Raw genomic sequence first — 22,604 nt, forward strand, 5'->3', positions numbered from 1 at the left:
GCGTGTGCTCGAGGGCATGTGAATGAGCTGTTCTTGAAAGACATCACAAGATGGATGATTCCTCATTCACTCAGCACTCACCAACTAATATTTGTTATTATTCTTCCCCCATTCCTCTGCTACTAGAACAATGCTTGTAAGTCATCTTGTAGATCATGTGACAACAGACCCCAGGACAGGTAGGCTAGAGTAGTATTCCCAAACGGGGGCTGTCCTGCTTTCAACTGGCTCTGGTGGGGGGGGCTGTCCTGCTTTCAACTGGCTCTGGTGGGGGGGGGCTGTCCTGCTTTCAACTGGCTCTGGTGGGGGGGGGGCTGTCCTGCTTTCAACTGGCTCTGGTGGGGGGGGGCTGTCCTGCTTTCAACTGGCTCTGGTGGGGGGGGGCTGTCCTGCTTTCAACTGGCTCTGGTGGGGGGGGGCTGTCCTGCTTTCAACTGGCTCTGGTGGGGGGGGGCTGTCCTGCTTTCAACTGGCTCTGGTGGGGGGGGGCTGTCCTGCTTTCAACTGGCTCTGGTGGGGGGGGGCTGTCCTGCTTTCAACTGGCTCTGGTGGGGGGGGGCTGTCCTGCTTTCAACTGGCTCTGGTGGGGGGGGGCTGTCCTGCTTTCAACTGGCTCTGGTGGGGGGGGGCTGTCCTGCTTTCAACTGGCTCTGGTGGGGGGGGGCTGTCCTGCTTTCAACTGGCTCTGGTGGGGGGGGGGGGGGGGGCTGTCCTGCTTTCAACTGGCTCTGGTGGGGGGGGGGGGGCTGTCCTGCTTTCAACTGGCTCTGGGGGGCGGTTTCAACTGGCTCTGGGGGGGGGGGGGGCTGTCCTGCTTTCAACTGGCTCTGGGGGGGGGGCTGTCCTGCTTTCAACTGGCTCTGGGGGGGGGGGGGGGGGGGGCTGTCCTGCTTTCAACTGGCTCTGGGGGGGGGGGGCTGTCCTGCTTTCAACTGGCTCTGGGGGGGGGGGGGGGCTGTCCTGCTTTCAACTGGCTCTGGGGGGCGGTTTCAACTGGCTCTGGGGGGGGGGCTGTCCTGCTTTCAACTGGCTCTGGGGGGGGGGGGGGGGGGCTGTCCTGCTTTCAACTGGCTCTGGGGGGGGGGGGGGCTGTCCTGCTTTCAACTGGCTCTGGGGGGGGGGGGCTGTCCTGCTTTCAACTGGCTCTGGGGGGGGGGGCTGTCCTGCTTTCAACTGGCTCTGGTGGGGGGGGGGGGCTGTCCTGCTTTCAACAGGCTCTGGGGGGGGGGGCTGTCCTGCTTTCAACAGGCTCTGGGGGGGGGGGCTGTCCTGCTTTCAACTGGCTCTGGGGGGGGGGCTGTCCTGCTTTCAACTGGCTCTGGGGGGGGGGGGCTGTCCTGCTTTCAACTGGCTCTGGGGGGGGGGCTGTCCTGCTTTCAACTGGCTCTGGGGGGGGGGGCTGTCCTGCTTTCAACTGGCTCTGGGGGCGGCCGGCCGGGGGGGGGCTGTCCTGCTTTCAACTGGCTCTGGGGGGGGGGGCTGTCCTGCTTTCAACTGGCTCTGGGGGGGGGGGGCTGTCCTGCTTTCAACTGGCTCTGGGGGGGGGGGGGGCGCTGTCCTGCTTTCAACTGGCTCGGTGGGGGGGGGGGGGCTGTCCTGCTTTCAACTGGCTCTGGGGGGGGGGGGGGTGGGGGGGTTGTCCTGCTTTCAACTGGCTCTGGGGGGGGGGGGCTGTCCTGCTTTCAACTGGCTCTGGTGGGGGGGGCTGTCCTGCTTTCATCTGGCCGGGGGGGGGGGGCTGTCCTGCTTTCAACTGGCCTGGGGGGCGGTCACGGCCTGGGGGGGGCTGTCCTGCTTTCAACTGGCTCTGGGGGGCGGTTTCAACTGGCTCTGGGAGGGGGGCTGTCCTGCTTTCAACTGGCTCTGGGGGGGGGGCGCCGCCCGGCCGGGGGGGGGGGGCTGTCCTGCTTTCAACTGGCTCTGGAGGGTGGGGGGGGGGGCGCTTGTCCTGCTTTCAACTGGCTCGGTGGGGGGGGGGGGGGCTGTCCTGCTTTCAACTGGCTCGGTGGGGGGGGGGGGGCTGTCCTGCTTTCAACTGGCTCGGTGGGGGGGGGGGGGCTGTCCTGCTTTCAACTGGCTCGGTGGGGGGGGGGGGGCTGTCCTGCTTTCAACTGGCTCTGGGGGGGGGGGGCTGTCCTGCTTTCAACTGGCTCTGGGGGGGGGGGGGCTGTCCTGCTTTCAACTGGCTCTGGGGGGGGGGGGGCTGTCCTGCTTTCAACTGGCTCTGGGGGGGGGGGGGGGGCTGTCCTGCTTTCAACGCCTGGCTCGGTGGGGGGGGGGGGGGCTGTCCTGCTTTCAACTGGCTCTGGGGGGGCGGTTTCAACTGGCTCTGGGAGGGGGGCTGTCCTGCTTTCAACTGGCTCTGGGAGGGGGGCTGTCCTGCTTTCAACTGGCTCTGGGGGGGGGGGGCTGTCCTGCTTTCAACTGGCTCTTGAAAGTTGTATTAGTAGATTGCACAATTTGCTATTTCTAAATTGGCTAGTGCATCATCAGTTATTGTGTACCTTGGAGCAGGTATTCCCAAACTGGGGTACACACAATGCCGTCGGGGTGGTACACCAAATAAAAATGTGATTCACATTTATGAAAATAAATGTAGTGATGCCTCATGCACTGAGATGCAGTGCGTTAGACCACTGTGGGTGTGTGTGTGTGTGTGTGTGAACTATTTAACTACTAGCTTAAAAGTCTGCTAACATTTCTTTATCCGTATTGTTTGTTTTTTTTGGGCCCAAAATGTCTCAACGGTGCGTCCCTAGTATAATCTTTGCCAAGGTGCTGTTCTGGCTTGTGGTCCATGTTGTATTTACCAGTTACCTGTATATCCTGTCCAGGAAGTCCACAGGCGTAGAGCTGATGAAACTGTGGGTTTGCGCACAACCAATCAAAAAACATCTCAGGGAAGCTCATCTGCGTGCTCGTCATCCTCACCGGGGTTTTTCAGCCCTCGCCCTGGAAGTGTAAACTCGCCAGACGTCATCAGAAGTGGCCACTTTATTTGAGGGGATAGGGTGTGTTAAGTGTTGATCTTTATTAAGAGTTTGTCATTAAGCAGGAATGTGTCTGTCTACACGGCAGGTATGACCAGTATTAGCAAACCGGAGAGACTGCATTAAAGCAAACACTATCATACACTCTCTCTCTCTCACTCACTCTCACACACACACACACACCCCTCCTATTGAATTGGGTGATTGAGCAGCATGCTAATGTGGTGACTCAGAGCAATATGAAATCAAGTGATCTTGTCTGCACCAAGCCTGGGGAGTGGCTCCCAGATTACACCTAATATACCACTGGACAGGTTAGATCAGGGCTCTTACACCTTGTTTCCTGGAGAGCCTCTCCTGTTTTTTTTATTCTTTTTCCAATTACAGTTGTAACTAACCTTATTCAGCTTATCAACCAGCTAATTATTTGATTCCAGTGCACTAGATTAGGCTTGGAGTAAAAAACCCTACAGGAGGGTAACTCTCCAGGAACAGGGTTGGAGTGAACCAACAGGAGGGAAAATCTCCAGGAACATCCCCATATAGGTCACTGGTGCAAAACCAATAAGCTGTCTGTCTGTCTACGCCCCTTAATGGATCTGAGATGACTCTGCACAGTTCAATATAGCTTCTACCATACTGCTTTCACCTGTTCAATTATAGCAGACCTGTGAAGTAGGCTGGAGGACAGAAGGGGCCCGTTTTATAAAAACAATAATGGAATGCAGCCCTCCCTAGGTCTAAGGAACAAGCTTAGAACAGTCACGGAGTTGGAGAACAGTTCTGTTGTCTAAACTGTCTCCTGAGTTGTTACAAGCATAACGTGTCCTGATATAGCCTCCTATCATGTGTATCTCTATTGTGTTAGTTAAGGTGACATCATCAGATTGGTATGTAGCTACAGCGTCGTGAAACAAAGGCATCACGTCGGTCCTGTTTGGTTGATTTTTTTTATTTTTTTTATTTTTTTCCTCCATGCTGTAATTCCATGGTAATACTGGAGAACTCTGGTTTGGTTCAGCTGGCTCTGACTCCACCTCCTGAAACTGGGCCGACACTGGCAACTGTTACAAACAGCAGCTAAGGTGATCTGATCTGGCTGTTTTTAGAGCAGTTTATTAGGATCTCCGTTTTAGCTGTTGCTTATGCAGATCTGTTTCTACTCATCCTGACGTTCATAGTTGTAGCACAGACTTTCTAACCCCAGAGGTGCAACATCGCCAGACTTCCACGAATGCTTGCGATGCAGACCAGGGTTTGGGTTTTGAGAAATCAATGAATAACCCCATCCTGTCCAACATGAAGTCTGATGTGTGTGTGTGTGTGTGTGTGTTGACAGTGAATAACCCAATCCCATCCAACATGAAGTCAGAGGCGAAGAAAGCTGCCAAGATCCTCAGAGAGTTTACTGAGATCTCCAACCGCACCGGGCCTGACAAACTCATCCCAGGTGTGTGAATGTGTGCGGGGTGGGTGTATGTGTTCCTGTTCACCCTTTTCATCCTGCCCTTGCACTCATCTCTGACTCATACCTATTAATTTCTCTCATTCTCAGCATGGGTTTTGTCAGGTAGACTAGACTCAACAGCCTTGGTTTCTCAAATGACTGCCTCGCATGGTTCACCAACTACTTCTCAGAGTTCAGTGTGTCAAATCGGAGGGCCTGTTGTCTGGACCTCTGGCAGTCTCCTTTTGGGGGTGCCACAGGGTTCAATTCCCAGGCCGATTCTTCTCTGTATACATCAATGACGTCGTTCTTGCTGCTGGTGATTTCTCTGAACCACCTCTACGCAGACGACAAATCAAATGTATTTATATAGCCCTTACATCAGCTGATATCTCAAAGTGCTGTACAGAAACCCAGATTAAAACCACAAACAGCAAGCAATGCAGGTGTAGAAGCACGGTGGCCAGGAAGATCTCCCTAGAAAAGCCAGAACCTAGAGAGGAACCAGGCTATGAGGGGTGGCCAGTCCTCTTCTGGCTGTGCCGGGTGGAGATTAATAATAGAACATGGCCAAGATGTTCATAGACGACCAGCATGGTCAAATAATAATAATCACAGTAGTTGTTGAAGGTGCAACAGGTCAGCACCACAGGAGTAAATGTCATTGACTTTTCATAGCCGATCTTTGAGAGTATCTCTACCGCTCCTGCTGTCTCTAGAGAGTTGAAAACATCAGGTCTGGGACAGGTAGCACGTCCGGTGAACAGGTCAGGGTTCCATAGCCGCAAGCAGAACAGTTGAAACTGGAGCAGCAGCACGGCTGGGTGGATTGGGGACAGCAAGGAGTCATCATGCCAGGTAGTCCTGAGGCATGGTCCTAGGGCTCAGGTCCTCCGAGAGAGAAAGAGAATTAGAGAGCATACTTAAATTCACACAGGACACTGGAGAAATGCTCCAGATATAAGACTAACCCTAGCCCCCCGACACACAAACTACTGCAGCATAAATACTGGAGGCTGAGACGGGAGGGGTCAGGAGACACTGTGGCCCCATCCGATGATTCCCCCGGACAGGTCCAAACAGGCAGGATATAACCCTACCCACTTTGTCAAAGCACAGCCCCCACACCACTAGAGGGATACCTTCAACCACCAACTTACCATCCTGAGAAAAGGCCGAGTATAGCCCACAAAGATCTCCGCCACGGCACAACCCAAGGGGGGGTGCCAACCCATACAGGAAGACCACATCAGTTACTCAACCCACTCAAGTGACGCACCCCTCCTAGGGACGGCATGGAAGAGCACCAGTAAGCCAGTGACTCGGCCACTGTAATAGGGTTAGAGGCAGAGAATCCCAGTGGAGAGGGGATCCGGCTAGGCAGAGACAGCAAGGGCGACACCATTCTGTATACATCTAGCCCTTATTTGGACATTGCTAACAAACCTACAAACGAGCTTCAACACCATCCAACACTCCTTCTGTGGCCTCCAACTGCTCTTAAACGCCAGTAAACCAAATGCATGCTTTTCAACATTTCGCTGCCCGCACCCGCCCGCCCGACTATCATCACTACTCTGGACGGTTCTGACCTAGAATATGTGGACAACTACAAATACCTAGGAGTCTGGTTAGACTGAACTCTCCTTCCAGACTCACATTAAGCATCTCCAATCCAAAATTAAATCTAGAATCGGCTTCCTATTTCTCAAGACAGCCTCCTTCACTCATGCTGCCAAACACACCCTCGTAAAACTATCCTACCGATCCTTGACTTCGGCGATGTCATTTACCAAATAGCCCCCCAACACTCTACTCAGCAAATTGGATGCAGTCTACCACAGTGCCATCCGTTTTGTCACCAAAGCCCCATATACATCACTGTGACCTGTATGCTCTCGTTGGCTGGCCCTCACTAAATATTCATCGCCAAACCCACTGGCTCCAGGTCATCTATAAATCTTTGCTAGGTAAAGCCCCGCCTTATCTCAGCTCATTGGTCACCATAGCAACACCCACCCATAGCACGCACTCCAGCAGGTATATTTCACTGGTCATCCCCAAAGCCAACACTTATTTTGGCTGCCTTTCCTTCCAGTTCTCTGCTACCAATGACTGGAATGAATTCTTAGTCTTATCTCCCTCTCTAACTTTAAGCATCAGCTGTCAGAGCAGCTTACCAATCACTGTACCTGTACACAGCCAATCTGTAAATAGCACACCCAACTACCTCATCCCCATATTATTACTTACCCTCTTGCTCTTTTGCACCCCAGTATCTCTACTTGAACATCATCATCTGCACATCTATCACTCCAGTGTTAATGCTAAATTGTAATTATTTCTCCCCTATAGCTTTTTTTATTACCTTACTTCCCTACTCTTCTACATGTGCATGCACTGTACATAGATTTTTCTATTGTGTTATTGACTGTACGTTTGTTTAACTCTGTCACACTGCTTTGCTTTATCTTGGCCAGGTCACAGTTGTAAATGAGTACTTGTTCTCAACTGGCCTACCTGGTTAAATAAATAAAAAAATGTCTTTATGGTGACGTCATCAGGGTTTTGTCAGGTGACAGTCCTCCTTTCCGGATATGGCAGGAAGTTGTGTCATAGCATGCTAGCAGGACCTGCTCATCATTGTGTTTTCTCCCGCCAGCCAATATATTAGCGAAGTGTCAGGGCCTGGCCATCATCACAGTGATCAAGGCAGGCTTCATGATCACAGCTCGAGGCGGCAGCGGTATCGTCATCGCTAGACTGGCTGACGGACGTAAGTTCATTACCACACACACACACACACACACACACACACCTATATGGTCATCGCCAGGACATATAAATTCACTACGTCCTCCCTCTCACTAGGTTGGTCTGCTCCCTCTGCCATTGGTATAGCTGGTCTGGGCGGTGGCTTTGAGATTGGAGTTGAGGTAGGTTGACCACCAGACACACGAGTGATCCAGCCTAACATTTTCCCTTGGTCTCATCATGGGCTAAAGGAACATGTCCGCAGTGTCACACAATAGACAATAGTAATCAGTAATCACAATAGTAATCAGTTTAGAAAGTAATTCACTCTATTAAGAGGTGTAACTACTACACTACTGAGACGGTAAATAAGTTCATCCAGTGATTGACATGACATTTGGTTTGACAATTTTAGCCTATTTAAAAAATAATAAAAAAAAAATAAAAAAATCTCCCCAATTTCATGGTATCCAATTGGTAGTTACGGACCTCTCCAACTCTCGTACGGACTCGGGAGAGGCAAAGGTCGAGAGCTGTGCGTCCTCCGAAACCCAGCCAAGCCGCACTGCTTCTTGACTCAATGCCCGCTTAACCCGGAAGCCAGCCGCACCAATGTGTCAGAGTGCGCGATGGGACAAGAACAATCCTGCCGGCGAAATCGTCCCCTAACCTGGACGATGCTGGGCCAATTGTGCGCCGCCCCATGGGTCTCCTGGTCGCGGCCGGCTGCGACAGAGCCTGGACTCGAACCAGGTTCTCTAGTGGCACAGCTAGCACTGCGATGCAGTGCCTTAGACCACTGCGCCACTCAGGTGGCCAGATAATTAGCCTATTTTTAATAATTTACTGTCAAGCCTCCAGAATTTTCTGTTTTTCCTGGGGGGTTCAATGGAGATTATAGGCCAAATTACCTATGAATATACTTATTTGCCCCCCAAAAATGACATTGATTTGAGGTGACCTGGTGGAATGTACAGATCGCACCAGTACATGTTGTTTTTTGCAGCCACAGTCCCAGTTTGAGGATTCCCAAAAGTCCTCCTTATTCCTTCATGATTCTGTGAAATAAATCCTGTTTTATTGGGGAAGTTTGTCCAAATGAGTCAATTATTTACATTTGTGTTATCGAGTTCATGTTTCAGTATGTCCATATAGTTTCATTGATTGTTGACGTGAACTTCACAACTAAAACAGGATACATTTTCTTACTGTTACACAAGCAGGAAGTCAGCTGTAGTTCACCTCTTCCCAGAGTGAGCGCTGACTCAGGACATGCTCTGAGAAGTTTGTCCTCAAGACATCGGAGTGAATAAAGGATTTATTCAATTTTGGGAAAGTTACTGGAATTTTGCAACCCAGACGCCGTGTTCCACCCAGACCCTTACAGGGATTTAAGATTTTGTTTCTGCTGGGGGAATTAACCTGTCAGCAGAAATCCAGTACATTCGGAAAGTATTCAGACCCCTTGACTTTTTCAACATTTGTTACAGTACGTTACAGCCTTATTCTAAAGTTGATTTTAAATAGTTTTTTTCCCTCAACAATTTACACACATTTACCCCCATAATGACAAAGCAAAAACTTTTTTTTTTTTTTTGTCATTTTTGCAAATTTTATAATTTGATAACCCTTTACTCAGTACTTTGTTGAAGCACCGTTGGCAGCGACTACAGCCTCGAGTCTTCTTGGGTATGACGCTACAAGCTTGGAACACCTGTATTTGGGGAGTTTCTCCCATTCTTCTCTGCAGATCCTCTCAAGCTCTGTCAGGTTGGATGGGGAACGTTGATGCACAGCTATTTTCAGGTCCCTCCAGAGATGTTCGATCGGGTTCATGTCCAGGCTCTTGCTGGACCACTCAAGGACATTCAGAGACTTGTCCCGAAGCCACTCCTGCGTTGTCTTGGCTGTGTGCTTAAGGTTGTTGTCCTGTTGGAAGGTGAACCTTCGCCCCAGTCTGAGTTCCTGAGCGCTCTGGAGCAGGTTTTCGTCAAGGATCTCTCTGTACTTGGCTCTGTTCATCTTTGCTTCGATCCTGACTAGTCTCCCAGTCCCTGCTGTTGAAAAACATCCCCACAGCATGATGCTGCCACCACACTTTACCGTAGGGATGGTGCCAGGGTTCCTCCAGACGTGACGCTTAGCATTCAGGCCCAAGAGTTTAACATTGGTTTCATTAGACCAGAGAATCTTGTTTCTCATGGTCTGAGAGTCTTTAGGGGCCTCTTTGCAAACTCCAAGCAGGCTGTCAAGTGCCTTTTTACAGAGTAGCGGCTTCAGTCAGGCCACTACCATAAAGGCCTGATTTGGTGAAGTGCTGCAGAGATGATTGTCCTTCTGGAAGGTTGTCCCATCTCCACAGAGGAACTGGAGCTCTGTCAGTGAGCTCAACACCGAGTCTCATAGCAAAGGGTCTGAAAACTTATGTAAATACGGGATTTCTGTATATTTTTTTTTTTTTTTTTTTTTTTTTACATTTTAGTCATTTAGCAGACGCTCTTATCCAGAGCGACTTACAAATTGGTGCATTCACCTTATAATATCCAGTGGAACAACCACTTTACAATAGTGCATCTAAATCTTTTAAGGGGGGGTTAGAAGGATTACTTTATCCTATCCCAGGTATTCCTTGAAGAGGTGGGGTTTCAGGTGTCTCCGGAAGGTGGTGATTGAGTCCGCTGTCCTGGCGTCGTGAGGGAGCTTGTTCCACCATTGGGGTGCCAGAGCAGCGAACAGTTTTGACTGGGCTGAGCGGGAACTGTGCTTCCTCAGAGGTAGGGAGGCGAGCAGGCCAGAGGTGGATGAACGGAGTGCCCTTGTTTGGGTGTAGGACCTGATCAGAGCCTGAAGGTACGGAGGTGCCGTTCCCCTCACAGCTCCGTAGGCAAGCACCATGGTCTTGTAGCGGATGCGAGCTTCGACTGGAAGCTAGTGGAGAGAGCGGAGGAGCGGGGTGACGTGAGAGAACTTGGGAAGGTTGAACACCAGACGGGCTGCGGCGTTCTGGATGAGTTGTAGGGGTTTAATGGCACAGGCAGGGAGCCCAGCCAACAGCGAGTTGCAGTAATCCAGACGGGAGATGACAAGTGCCTGGATTAGGACCTGCGCCGCTTCCTGTGTGAGGCAGGGTCGTACTCTGCGAATGTTGTAGAGCATGAACCTACAGGATCGGGTCACCGCCTTGATGTTGGTGGAGAACGACAGGGTGTTGTCCAGGGTCACGCCAAGGCTCTTAGCATTCTGGGAGGAGGACACAAGGGAGTTGTCAACCGTGATGGCGAGATCATGGAACGGGCAGTCCTTCCCCGGGAGGAAGAGCAGCTCCGTCTTGCCGAGGTTCAGCTTGCGGTGGTGATCCGTCATCCACACTGATATGTCTGCCAGACATGCAGAGATGCGATTCGCCACCTGGTTGTCAGAAGGGGGAAAGGAGAAGATTAATTGTGTGTCATCTGCATAGCAATGATATGAGAGACCATGTGAGGATATGACAGAGCCAAGTGACTTGGTGTATAGCGAGAATAGGAGTGGGCCAAGAACAGAGCCCTGGGGGACACCAGTGGTGAGAGCACGTGGTGCGGAGACAGATTCTCGCCACGCCACCTGGTAGGAGCGACCTGTCAGGTAGGACGCAATCCAAGCGTGCGCGGTGCCGGAGATGCCCAGCTCGGAGAGGGTGGAGAGGAGGATCTGATGGTTCACGGTATCAAAGGCAGCAGATAGGTCTAGAAGGATGAGAGCAGAGGAGAGAGAGTTAGCTTTAGCAGTGCGGAGAGCCTCCGTGACACAGAGAAGAGCAGTCTCAGTTGAATGCCCAGTCTTGAAACCTGACTGATTAGGATCAAGAAGGTCATTCTGAGAGAGATAGCAAGAGAGCTGGCCAAGCACGGCGCGTTCAAGAGTTTTGGAGAGAAAGGAAAGAAGGGATACTGGCCTGTAGTTGTTGACATCGGAGGGATCGAGTGTAGGTTTTTTCAGAAGGGGTGCAACTCTCGCTCTCTTGAAGACGGAAGGGACGTAGCCAGCGGTCAAGGATGCGTTGATGAGCGAGGTGAGGTAGGGGAGAAGGTCTCTGGAAATGGTCTGGAGAAGAGAGGAGGGGATAGGGTCAAGTGGGCAGGTTGTTGGGCGGCCGGCCGTCACAAGACGCGAGATTTCATCTGGAGAGAGAGGGGAGAAAGAGGTCAAAGCACAGGGTAGGGCAATGTGAGCAGGACCAGCAGTGTCGTTTGACTTAGCAAACGAGGATCGGATGTCGTCAACCTTCTTTTCAAAATGGTTGACGAAGTCATCCGCAGAGAGGGAGGAGGGGGGGGGAGGGGGAGGAGGATTCAGGAGGGAGGAGAAGGTAGCAAAGAGCTTCCTAGGGTCAGAGGCAGATGCTTGGAATTTAGAGTGGTAGAAAGTGGCTTTAGCAGCAGAGACAGAAGAGGAAAATGTAGAGAGGAGGGAGTGAAAGGATGCCAGGTCCGCAGGGAGGCGAGTTTTCCTCCATTTCCGCTCGGCTGCCCGGAGCCCTGTTCTGTGAGCTCGCAGTGAGTCGTCGAGCCACGGAGCAGGAGGGGAGGACCGAGCCGGCCTGGAGGATAGGGGACAGAGGAAATCAAAGGATGCAGAGAGGGAGGAGAGGAGGGTTGAGGAGGCAGAATCAGGAGATAGGTTGGAGAAGGTTTGAGCAGAGGGAAGAGATGATAGGATGGAAGAGGAGAGAGTAGCGGGAGAGAGAGCGAAGGTTGGGACGGCGCAATACCATCCGAGTAGGGGGAGAGTGAGAAGTGTTGGATGAGAGCGAGAGGGAAAAGGATACAAGGTAGTGGTCGGAGACTTGGAGGGGAGTTGCAATGAGATTAGTGGAAGAACAGCATCTAGTAAAGATGAGGTCAAGCGTATTGCCTGCCTTGTGAGTAGGGGGGGAAGGTGAGAGGGTGAGGTCGAAAGAGGAGAGGAGTGGAAAGAAGGAGGCAGAGAGGAATGAGTCGAAGGTAGACGTGGGGAGGTTAAAGTCACCCAGAACTGTGAGAGGTGAGCCATCCTCAGGAAAGGAACTTATCAAGGCGTCAAGCTCATTGATGAACTCTCCAAGGGAACCTGGAGGGCGATAAATGATAAGGATGTTAAGCTTGAAAGGGCTGGTAACTGTGACAGCATGGAATTCAAATGAGGAGATAGACAGATGGGTCAGGGGAGAAAGAGAGAATGTCCACTTGGGAGAGATGAGGATTCCAGTGCCACCACCCCGCTGGCTCGATGCTCTAGGGGTATGCGAGAACACGTAGTCAGACGAGGAGAGAGCAGTAGGAGTAGCAGTGTTATCTGTGGTGATCCATGTTTCCGTCAGCGCCAGGAAGTCTAGGGACTGGAGGGTAGCATAGGCTGAGATGAACTCAGCCTTGTTGGCCGCAGACCGGCAGTTCCAGAGGCTGCCGGAGACCTGGAACTCCACGTGGGTCGTGCGCGCTGGGACCACCAGGTTAGAGCGGCAGCGGCCACGCGGTGTGGAGCGTTTGTATGGCCTGTGCAGAGGAGAGAGAACAGGGATAGGCAGACACATAGTAGACAAGCTACAGAAGAGGCTACGCTAATGCAAATGAGATTGGAGTGACAAGTGGACTACACGTCTCGAATGTTCAGGAAGTTAAGCTTACGTTGCAAAAATGTTATTGACTAAAATGATACAGTACTGCTGGCTGGTGGAGTAGGCTAGCTAGCAGTGGCTGCGTTGTTGACTTTGAACGTGTAGCTGGCTAGGTAACCTCGGTAGTTTCAGTACTACACCTTGTCATGATACAAAGCAACTTTGTAGCTAGCTAGCTAACATAACACTAATCAAGACGTTCCTTGTAGTGTATTTAGTTTCAACAATGCTGCTCGTCAGTAATAGTTGGCTAGGTTAGGAAAAATGGCGTCGCGGGGGACGGAAATAGCTGGCTAGCTAACCTCGATGGCTGGCTAGCTAACAATTATCAATTAACAATTATCAAACTATGACAAAGACAACTAGGTAGCTAGCTAGGTAACACTGCACTAGTCAAATCGTTCTGTTGTGAAGTATTAGTAACTACAGCGCTGATAGTCGGTAACGGATGGCTATCTGGCAGTGGGTTAATGATGACTAGGTGTGTTGAGTAAGTCTGGCGTCGCGGCTGGCTAGCACACCTCGATAATACTCAAACTCAAACTACACAATTATCTTAGATACAGAGACAGCACAGACAACTATGTAGCTGGCTAACTAACACTAACACCACACTAATCAAGTCGTTGCGTTGTAATGTAATAGTTTCTGCGGTGCTGCTAGTCGGTAGAAGTTGGCTAGCTAACAGTGATGACTAGCTAGCTAGCAGCTAGCAGTGTTGACTACGTTAGGAGGACGAAGATAGCTAGCCTCGATAATTACTCAGTTACTCTAAACTACACAATTATCTTTGATACAAAGACGGCTATGTAGCTAGCTAAGAATTGCTCAGATCAAACAAATCAAGCCGTTGTAATGTAGCGAAGTGGAATATTACCTGTGGAGCGAAGCGTGGTGCGACTGCGTGGTGCGACTGCATTTACAATTGCATTACAGTTGAGAAACTTCATCCAAATGGCAAATCACTTCCTCGTTGTGTAGTATGGATGAACAAAGGCTCCAAAAAACACCACAAAGGGCTTTGTGGTTTCTAAAAGGACTTATTTGGGTGTTTTTGGAGCTTTTTGTTTGTATTTTTGTCAGGGCCCCCATACTACACAACAAGGATGAGGAAGTGATTTGCTGTTTGAGGTTACATTTCTCAAAAGCAAGTGAAATCACAGTTATCTGGACCCTCCTATAACATGCCAGTTACAGTTGAAATGTATGCATTCACTACTGTAAGTCGCTCTGGATAAGAGCGTCTGCTAAATGACTAAAATGTAAGTTTACATACACTTAGGTTGGAGTCATTTAAAACTCGTTTTTCATCCACTCCGCAAATTTTTTTGTTAACAAACTATAGTTTTGGCAAGTCGGTTAGGATATCTACTTTGTGCATGACACAAGTAATTTATCCAATTGTTTACAGACAGATGATTTCACTTGTAATTTACTCTATCACAATTCCAGTGGGTCAGAAGTTTGCCTACACTAAGTTGACTGTGCCTTTAAACAGCTTGGAAAATTCCAGAAAATGATGCCATGGCTTTAGAAGCTTCTGATAGGCTAATTGACATCATTTGAGTCAATTGGAGGTGTACCTGTGGATGTATTTCAATGCCTACCTTCAAATTCAGTGCCTCTTTGCTTGACATCATAGGAAAATCAAAAGAAATCAGCCAAGACCTCAGAAAAAGATTGTAGACCTCCACAAGTCTGGTTCATCCTTGGGAGCAATTTCCAAACGCCTGAAGGTACCATGTTCATCTGTACAAACAATAGTACGCAAGTATAAACACCATGGGACCACGCAGCCATTTACCACTCAGGAAGGAGACGTGTTCTGTCTCCTAGAGATGAACGTACTTTGGTGCGAAAAGTGCAAATCAATCCCAGAACAACAGCAAAGGCCATTGTGAAGATGTTGGTGGAAACAGGTACGAAAGTATCTATATCCACAGTAAAACAAATCCTATATCGACATAACCTGAAAGGCCGCTCAGCAAGGAAGAAGGCTCTGCTCCAAAACCGCCTTAAAAAAGCCAGACTACGGTTTGTAACTGCCTATGGGGGCAAAGATTGTACTTTTGGAGAAACGTCCTCTGGTCTGATAAAACAAAAATGGAACTGTTTGGCCGTAATGACCATCGTTATGTTTGGAGGAAAAAGGAGGCGGCTTGCAAGCTGAAGAACATCCCAACTGTGAAGCGCGTGGGTGGCAGCATCATGTTGTGGGGGTGCTTTGCTGCAGGAGGGACTGGTGCACTTCACAAAATAAATGGCATCATGAGGAAGGAAAATTATGTGGATATATTGAAGCAACATCTCAAGACATCAGTCAGGAAGTTAAATGGGTCTTCCAAATGGACAATGACCACAAGCATACTTTCAAAGTTGTGGCAAATTTGGCTTAAGGACGACAAAGTCAAGGTATTGGAGTGGCCATCACAAAGCCCTGACCTCAATCCTATAGAAAATTTGTGGTCAGAACTGAAAAAACACATGCGTGCAAGGAGGCCTACAAACCTGACTCAGTTACACCAGCTCTGTCAGGAGGAATGGGCCAAAATTCACCCAACTTATTGTGGGAAGCTTGTGGAAGGCTACCTGACACGTTTGACCCAAGTTAAACAATTTAAAGGCAATGCTACCAAATACTAATTGAGTGTATGTAAACTTCTGACCCACTGGGAATGTGATGAAAGAAATTAAAGCTGCTGGTCTCCCCTTCTCTCAGTCTGCACCTAAACACTGCTCTGTCTCTGTGTAGGTATCAGACCTGGTGGTGATTCTGATGCAGCGCAGGGCGGTGGATTCTTTCTCTAAAGGAGGGAACCTCACTCTGGGGGGCAACTGTACTGTGGCGGTAGGACCGATGGGGAGGTGAATGAACACACACACACACACACTCTCATCATTATCTTGCTCCATGGTTGGCCAAAACCAGTCAGTGTCCAACCATGGCTCATCCCTTTTGATGTGTTCCAGCCCCGAGGCTGTGGGTTAGGGGGGTACCCGAGGCTATGGGTTAGGGGGGTACCCGAGGCTGTGGGTTAGGGGGGTACCCGAGGCTGTGGGTTAGGGGGGTACCCGAGGCTATGGGTTAGGGGGGTACCCGAGGCTGTGGGTTAGGGGGGTACCCGAGGCTGTGGGTTAGGGGGGTACCCGAGGCTGTGGGTTAGGGGGGTACCCGAGGCTGTGGGTTAGGGGGGTACCCGAGGCTATGGGTTAGGGGGGTACCCGAGGCTGTGGGTTAGGGGGGTACCCGAGGCTGTGGGTTAGGGGGGTACCCGAGGCTGTGGGTTAGGGGGGGTACCCGAGGCTGTGGGTTAGGGGGGGTACCCGAGGCTGTGGGTTAGGGGGGTACCCGAGGCTGTGGGTTAGGGGGGGGTACCCGAGGCTGTGGGTTGGGGGGGGTACCCGAGGCTGTGGGTTGGGGGGGGTACCCGAGGCTGTGGGTTAGGGGGGGGTACCCGAGGCTGTGTTGACGTCACACCAGTTCTACACCTAGTTCACACCTTTATTTAAACTGGACGCTTTGTGGACACTTGAATGTCTGAGCAGGGATCGTGGAGGGGAAATGGTTTTGTGCCGTGTGTTTTGGGATAGTACAGAAGAAGTGAGAGCTGTGGAAGTGGTTCATGTTTTGTAGGGTAGAGGCAGCTGTGTGCTAGAGGGGGGAGGGGGTGGTGTGTCTGTTTTAAATATAGCAACAATAAAACAATGAGAGGTTAATGTCAGATGGGAGTGCCTTTTTCTTTGTTCAGGTGACATTTACAACATGGGACCTCCCTGCACACACAGACACGGACAGCTTTTCTTAATTTTAATTTCACCTTTATTTAACAAGGCAAGTCAGTTTAGAACAAATTCTTATTTACGATGACGGCCTGAGACGTGGTCCAGTATATTTGATGGTTTCTGATGTACACTTTTAGTGGTCTCCTTCAATACTCATCGCTAAGTAGTGGGATTCTGATCAGTGTACCATACTCAACACTCCGATCTTCCTCCATCTCTCGTGTGTGTGTGTGTGTGTGTGTGTGTGTGTGTAGGAACGTGGAGGCTGATGTAGCGCTACGTAGTACAGCAGCAGTGTTTACTTACTGTAAGTCCAGAGGGCTGTTTGCTGGAGTCTCTCTGGAGGGATCCTGCCTCATAGAACGCAAAGACACCAACCGCAAGTACGTTACACGCCATGTGTGTTGTAATATTGTGTGTTGTATTTAATGTGTGTATGTGGTATTAAGTGTGTGTGTGTGTGTGTGTGTGTGTGTGTTAGGTTCTACTCCCAGGACATCCGTGCGTCGGCCATATTGAATGGAGATGTAGAGCCTCCCCCAGAAGCTGATGACCTGTACTGTGTCCTGGAGAGCTACACAGATAAATACACTACTGAGTGGACAGCCAAACACCTGGCCCAGAAGGTACTATATTATTATATTACACTACTGAGTGGACAGCCAAACACCTGGCCCAGAAGGTACTATATTGTTATATTACACTACTGAGTGGACAGCCAAACACCTGGCCCAGAAGGTACTATATTGTTATATTACACTACTGAGTGGACAGCCAAACACCTGGCCCAGAAGGTACTATATTATTATAATACTTTTGGTCAGTCATGTAGTGTATGTGGATAGCTGCTCGTCAAACATTTCATTATAAAATCATGGGCATTAATATGGATTTGGTCCCCCCCCCCCCCCTTTTCCTGCTTTAACAGCCTCCACTCTTCTGGGGAGGCTTTGCACTAGATGTTGGAACATTGCTGCAGGGGGACTTGCTTCCGTTCAGCCATAAGAGCATTAGTGAAGTCGGGCTCTGATGTTGGGCAATTAGGCCTGGCTCACAGTTGGTGTTCCAATTCATCCGAAAGGTGTTCGATGGGGTTGAGGTCGGTGCTCTATGCAGGCCAGTCAAGTTCTTCCACACTGATCTCGACAAACCCTTTCTGTATGGACCTCGATTTGAGCACGGGGGCATTGTCATGCTGAAATTGGAGAGGTCCTTCCTCAAACTTGGCATCTGCCAAACCCAGATTCGCCCGTCGGACTGCCATATGGTGAAGTGTGATTCATCACTCCAGAGAACGTGTTTCCATTGCTGCATAGTCCAATGGCGGTGAACTTTACACCACTCCAGCCGACGCTTGGCATTGCGATCTTATGTGATCTTAGGCTTGTGTGCTGCTGCTAGGCCATGGAAAACACATTTCGTGAAGCTTCCTGATGAACAGTTATTGTGCTGACGTTGCTTCCAGAAGTAGTTTGGAACTCGGTAGTGAGTGTTGCATCCGAGGACAGATGATTTTCACGTGCTTCAGCAATTGGCGGTCCCATTCTGTGAGCTTGTGTGGCCTACCACTTCGTGGCTGAGCCGTTGTTGATGTGTATGGTTAGTGTGTACCCTGCTAGTTGGATGTGTATGGCTGGTGGGTACCCGGCTAGTTGGATGTATATGGCTGTTCTCATGCTTCTCTTCTTCCATTCCTCTGTTTCTGGATGTCGTTCAGGCCAGTGGTCCTCCAGCTAGACCCCGAGCTCCTGCCACACAGAGACCTGCTAGCACATACAGGACAGAGGGTAACACACACACACACACACACACATTACTATCACACACACAGTAGTGGTTTTCTACCAGTAGCAGCATGCCTGCTTTGTAGTCAGTGACACCTTGTTTGTGTGGGTTGGCTACAATTCTTTGTCCATAAGGAAATTCCTATGTCTTTGACTGACGTGTGTGTGTGTAACTGTCTGTGATGTGTTTTAGCAGTGAAGCCCTCCCTCTATCCAAGCATCTCTGCCTTCAAATCTGGCAGCACAGGTGAGTGACCCTTTCCCTAAACCCTTCATCATCACCAACGTCCTCACCACCCTCTCTTGTTGGAACACAGTCAGTGCACCTCTTCTCTAGGTCTTTGCTGTAATGGAGAATGTGTTCTCAGTTAACATAGCTTCAAACCAGGAATCTACAACCCTGTTCCTGGAGATCTACCCTCCCCTAGGTTTTCACTCCAACCCTGTTCCTGGAGATCTAACCTCCACTAGGTGTTCACTCCAACCCTGTTCCTGGAGATCTACCCTCCACTAGGTTTTCACTCCAACCCTGTTCCTGGAGATCTAACCTCCACTAGGTGTTCACTCCAACCCTGTTCCTGGAGATCTACCCTCCACTAGGTGTTCACTCCAACCCTGTTCCTGGAGATCTACCCTCCACTAGGTGTTCACTCCAACCCTGTTCCTGGAGATCTACCCTCCACTAGGTGTTCACTCCAACCCTGTTCCTGGAGATCTACCCTCCACTAGGTGTTCACTCCAACCCTGTTCCTGGAGATCTACCCTAACGTGCTTCTGTGCAGGTTGAATCAGGTTACTTAGGATGGAGAAGTCTGTGGGAGGGGGGGGGGGGGATTATTTTCTCTTACGCAGTCACTGTCTCTCTCTCTCCTCTATCTCTCCCTTTGTCTGTTGCTCTCTCTCTCCTCTCCTACCTCCCTTTTTTCTCCTCTCTCACTCCCCTCTTTCTCTCTCTCTCCTCTCATCTCTCCCTTTGTCTGTTGCTCTCTCTCCTCTCTTTCCTCCCTTTTTCTCCTCTCTCTTGATCTCTCCTCTTTCTCTCTCTCTCCTCTTTATCTCTCTATCGCTCTCCCTCCATGGCTGCCATTACTTCTGTCTGTGGTAGTCTTGGGCTGTGGCCCATTGACTGTATGGCAGCTGCTGCTGCCACTCTGGTAGGTGTTTGATCATCCTTCAGTGGTTCAGTGACAAGGGGAATGCTTTCATTTACACAGTGGCCGACCACCATGCCAAAACACACCACTGTTGACACGGCACGAGATAAGTGTGTTCTCACTGCAGGTGAAGTGTGACGTGATGGTAGAGATTGTTTTTTTTTCTTGGTGATGTATTAAACTGTGACCTCAAGTCCAGCCAAACTAAACATACTGGCTTCTCAATGCACCTTGGGTAATAGGACCAGCTGTGTGTGTGTGCAGAGCAGACTTCAAACGCAGTCGTCACACACCCTCCCAAGTAGCATTCTAGTTAGCTCTCTGTCTTTCTCTCTCTCGTTATCTCTCTCTCTCTCGTTATCTCTCTCTCTCTCGCTCTCTCTCTCTCGCGCGCTCTCTCTCTCGCGCGCTCTCTCTGTGTGTTCTCAGTGTGTGTTCTCACTGCAGGTGCACACACACACAGCTGAAAGATAACGAGAGAGAAAGACACAGAGCTAACTAGAATGCTACTTGGGAGGGTGTGTGACGACTGCGTTTGAAGTCTGCTCTGCATGCAGATTCTTAGTTGGGTGTTTGTCCCATTTGTTGAATTATTGGTTGATGAGTGGACCCCAGACCTCACTTCCATAGAGGGCAATGTGTCCTAGAACTGATTGAAGTATTTTTAGCCAGACCCCCCCCCCCCCCCACCGTCATATCATCGCTCTGCTCTGTCTCTCTCTGCGTTCTCTCTGGTCTCTGTGCGTTCTGTCTCTGGTCTCTGTGCGTTCTGTCTCTGGTCTCTGTGCGTTCTGTCTCTGGTCTCTGTGCGTTCTGTCTCTGGTCTCTGTGCGTTCTGTCTCTGGTCTCTGTGCGTTCTGTCTCTGGTCTCTGTGCGTTCTGTCTCTGGTCTCTGTGCGTTCTGTCTCTGGTCTCTGTGCGTTCTGTCTCTGGTCTCTGTGCGCGCGGCCGGCGTTCTGTCTCTGGTCTCTGTGCGCTCTCTCTGGTCTCTGTGCGCGCTCTCTGGTCTCTGTGCGCGCTCTCTGGTCTGGTATTGCCCTCTGGTGGTGAGACACTCGCTGTTGCTGACAGACACTCGCTGTTGTATTTCTGTTTCAGAATCATATAAGAGAAGTCCAAGTAGCACAAGGACAGTCCAAAACGATTACGGTATTTATTATTATTATTATTAGGATCCCTGTGGTCCAACACATAACGAAAAATACATTAGACAAAAATACTTTACAATTTACATTTAAAGACTTTACATATAGATAGACAGTTCTAATACCTGAAAGGTAACATTTAATGTGTGGGTCTGAAACCTTTGAATCGTATCCGTTACACGCTCACAAGTTCGCCGTATTGTATCTGCAACATTCACTCGGTACAGGTTGATTTGAGGATGATGTGCATTCAACAAGACCTGCTGTTCACCGGCGTTGTTCACTGAATACACCTGTGATCATTTGACTGTTTCTAGGTGGGGTGGGGCCGTGGGACGCGGGACCTGTAGTTGTCACAGCGGTACACCCGTTCACAGGGCAACAGCCTGGCGACCTGAGCTTCAACCCTGGCGACCGCATCACTGTGGTTACCAAGACAGAGTCACAGTATGACTGGTGGGAGGGAACGCTTAACGGACAGACCGGAATCTTCCCCGCTAACTTCGTCTCCTACCCCTGAACACACACACACACACACACACACACACACACACACACACACACACACACACACACACACACACGGACACTTATATTGCTGGGAGTAATGTTTTCAACACACTACAGGGACACATGATGACACTGAGGAAATGCACCCACACTCTCTAACACTCTAACACACTCTCCACAATGTTCAAGACTCACACTAACTGACTCTGATTACTACAGTTCAGGGGCAGGTCTTCCTATTGGACGGTATGGGTAGCCACGCTGTCTTCCTATTGGATCGTTCCTACCTGAACTATACTCTTTGGCTCGCTATAGTCCAGTTCACTAAAGTCAGCCTGCTTTTTGAAGCCAAACCGTTCAAAACGGGGAGGGACCTACCTGAATTTGTCCAATAGAAAATCTTGTTTTTGTTACAAAACGTTTTGCTACAGTGTTTTGACTATTGAATACACCCCAGATGTTACCAGCCAGCTCTGTACACTTCTAGAGAGCCGAACCATGCTGGAAAGGGTGATGTAGAAAAGACAATATCCGAGCCAGTGCAGTACAGTTTGGGTCGGCAAGATTGTGTGAATAAGGTACCAGTTTTAGAACATTGAACAGAAGAACACTAAAGAAAGGTCATGTGACGCTGTACACTGTTTTTATATTCTCATTATTTTATATACTGTACGTCAAGTCACAAATTGGCTGGCTTGACAAGGGGGTTTATTTAACATATTACAATGAAGTCAATAGATTATTTTATTTTTTTGTTTCTATAAAATGCATTAGATTTATTGGGGAAATCTGTAACTGCTTGTTTTATGTTCTGAATTAAAGTTTCTGGGATTATGTGCAGTATTTTCTCCGTACTGCCGTTTTGTATGATGCTGGATCAAAGTATTTAATATAAAATAATCTATTTTATCTTAACATCTGTATGTAATGATGATTTGTACGGATTTCTCTTTGAATGTGTGTGGATATGTATTAAAGAACCTAGTAGAAGACTGTAAGAGGTGTAGTTTGTCTTCTGGCCATAGGAGGGTGATGTACTCTAGTCTCTACTGCCAATCAGGTTGCGGTCCCATTTTCTACCTTCACCTAATATATATGCCCCTGTTATGCATTTTTAAAGCATTGGATTGGTGCAAGCATGGCTGGTCTGGGTGTAATATCAGTGATTTTTAAATCAAATTTCCCCATGTCCACACACCACTCACAAACACGGTTGTCGTGTGTGGTGAATGATTGTCCAGGGTGAGTAAAGTTCTACCTTGGTACAGTAGATTATTGCCCTGGGGAAAAAAAATGAGAAAAAAAACTTCTCAATTAAATGTTAACTACAATGTAGCCTATGCCTACCTGGCAGAATGATCTCATGATTATGTACATAAATCCAATAGCCATTATGTTTCGT

General features: G+C 49.5%; 2 protein-coding genes across 7 annotated transcripts in view; one reads left to right on the forward strand and one right to left on the reverse strand.

The window, feature by feature from the left end:
- Positions 1-22,200, forward strand: part of sh3yl1 (SH3 and SYLF domain containing 1) — a 60,694-nt gene extending 38,494 nt beyond the window's left edge. For 2 of the 5 annotated variants that reach the window (XM_014198612.3, XM_045711012.2), the window contains 10 exons: positions 4,330-4,440; positions 7,100-7,213; positions 7,309-7,373; positions 15,579-15,691; positions 16,864-16,992; positions 17,091-17,235; positions 18,327-18,396; positions 18,587-18,640; positions 20,646-20,696; positions 21,010-22,200. In XM_014198612.3, the coding sequence (XP_014054087.1) occupies positions 4,330-4,440; positions 7,100-7,213; positions 7,309-7,373; positions 15,579-15,691; positions 16,864-16,992; positions 17,091-17,235; positions 18,327-18,396; positions 18,587-18,640; positions 20,646-20,696; positions 21,010-21,212 (1,055 nt within the window). In that variant the 3' untranslated portion in view covers positions 21,213-22,200. The remainder of the gene's footprint in view (positions 1-4,329; positions 4,441-7,099; positions 7,214-7,308; positions 7,374-15,578; positions 15,692-16,863; positions 16,993-17,090; positions 17,236-18,326; positions 18,397-18,586; positions 18,641-20,645; positions 20,697-21,009) is intronic. The other 3 variants (XM_014198684.3, XM_014198765.3, XM_014198843.3) reach the window with 3 other exon arrangements.
- The window catches only part of si:dkey-190l8.2 (solute carrier family 22 member 13), a 30,874-nt gene continuing 24,893 nt past the window's right edge, over positions 16,624-22,604 (reverse strand). The window contains exon 10 of one of the 2 annotated variants that reach the window (XM_014198409.3): positions 16,624-18,372. In XM_014198409.3, the coding sequence (XP_014053884.3) occupies positions 18,282-18,372 (91 nt within the window). In that variant the 3' untranslated portion in view covers positions 16,624-18,281. Of the gene's footprint in view, positions 18,376-22,604 lie in introns of both variants that reach the window. The other variant, XM_014198272.3, reaches the window with a different exon arrangement.

This window comes from Salmo salar, chromosome 01, assembly GCF_965601325.2.
Source record: "Salmo salar chromosome 01, fSalSal1, whole genome shotgun sequence".
NCBI lineage: Eukaryota > Metazoa > Chordata > Actinopteri > Salmoniformes > Salmonidae > Salmo > Salmo salar.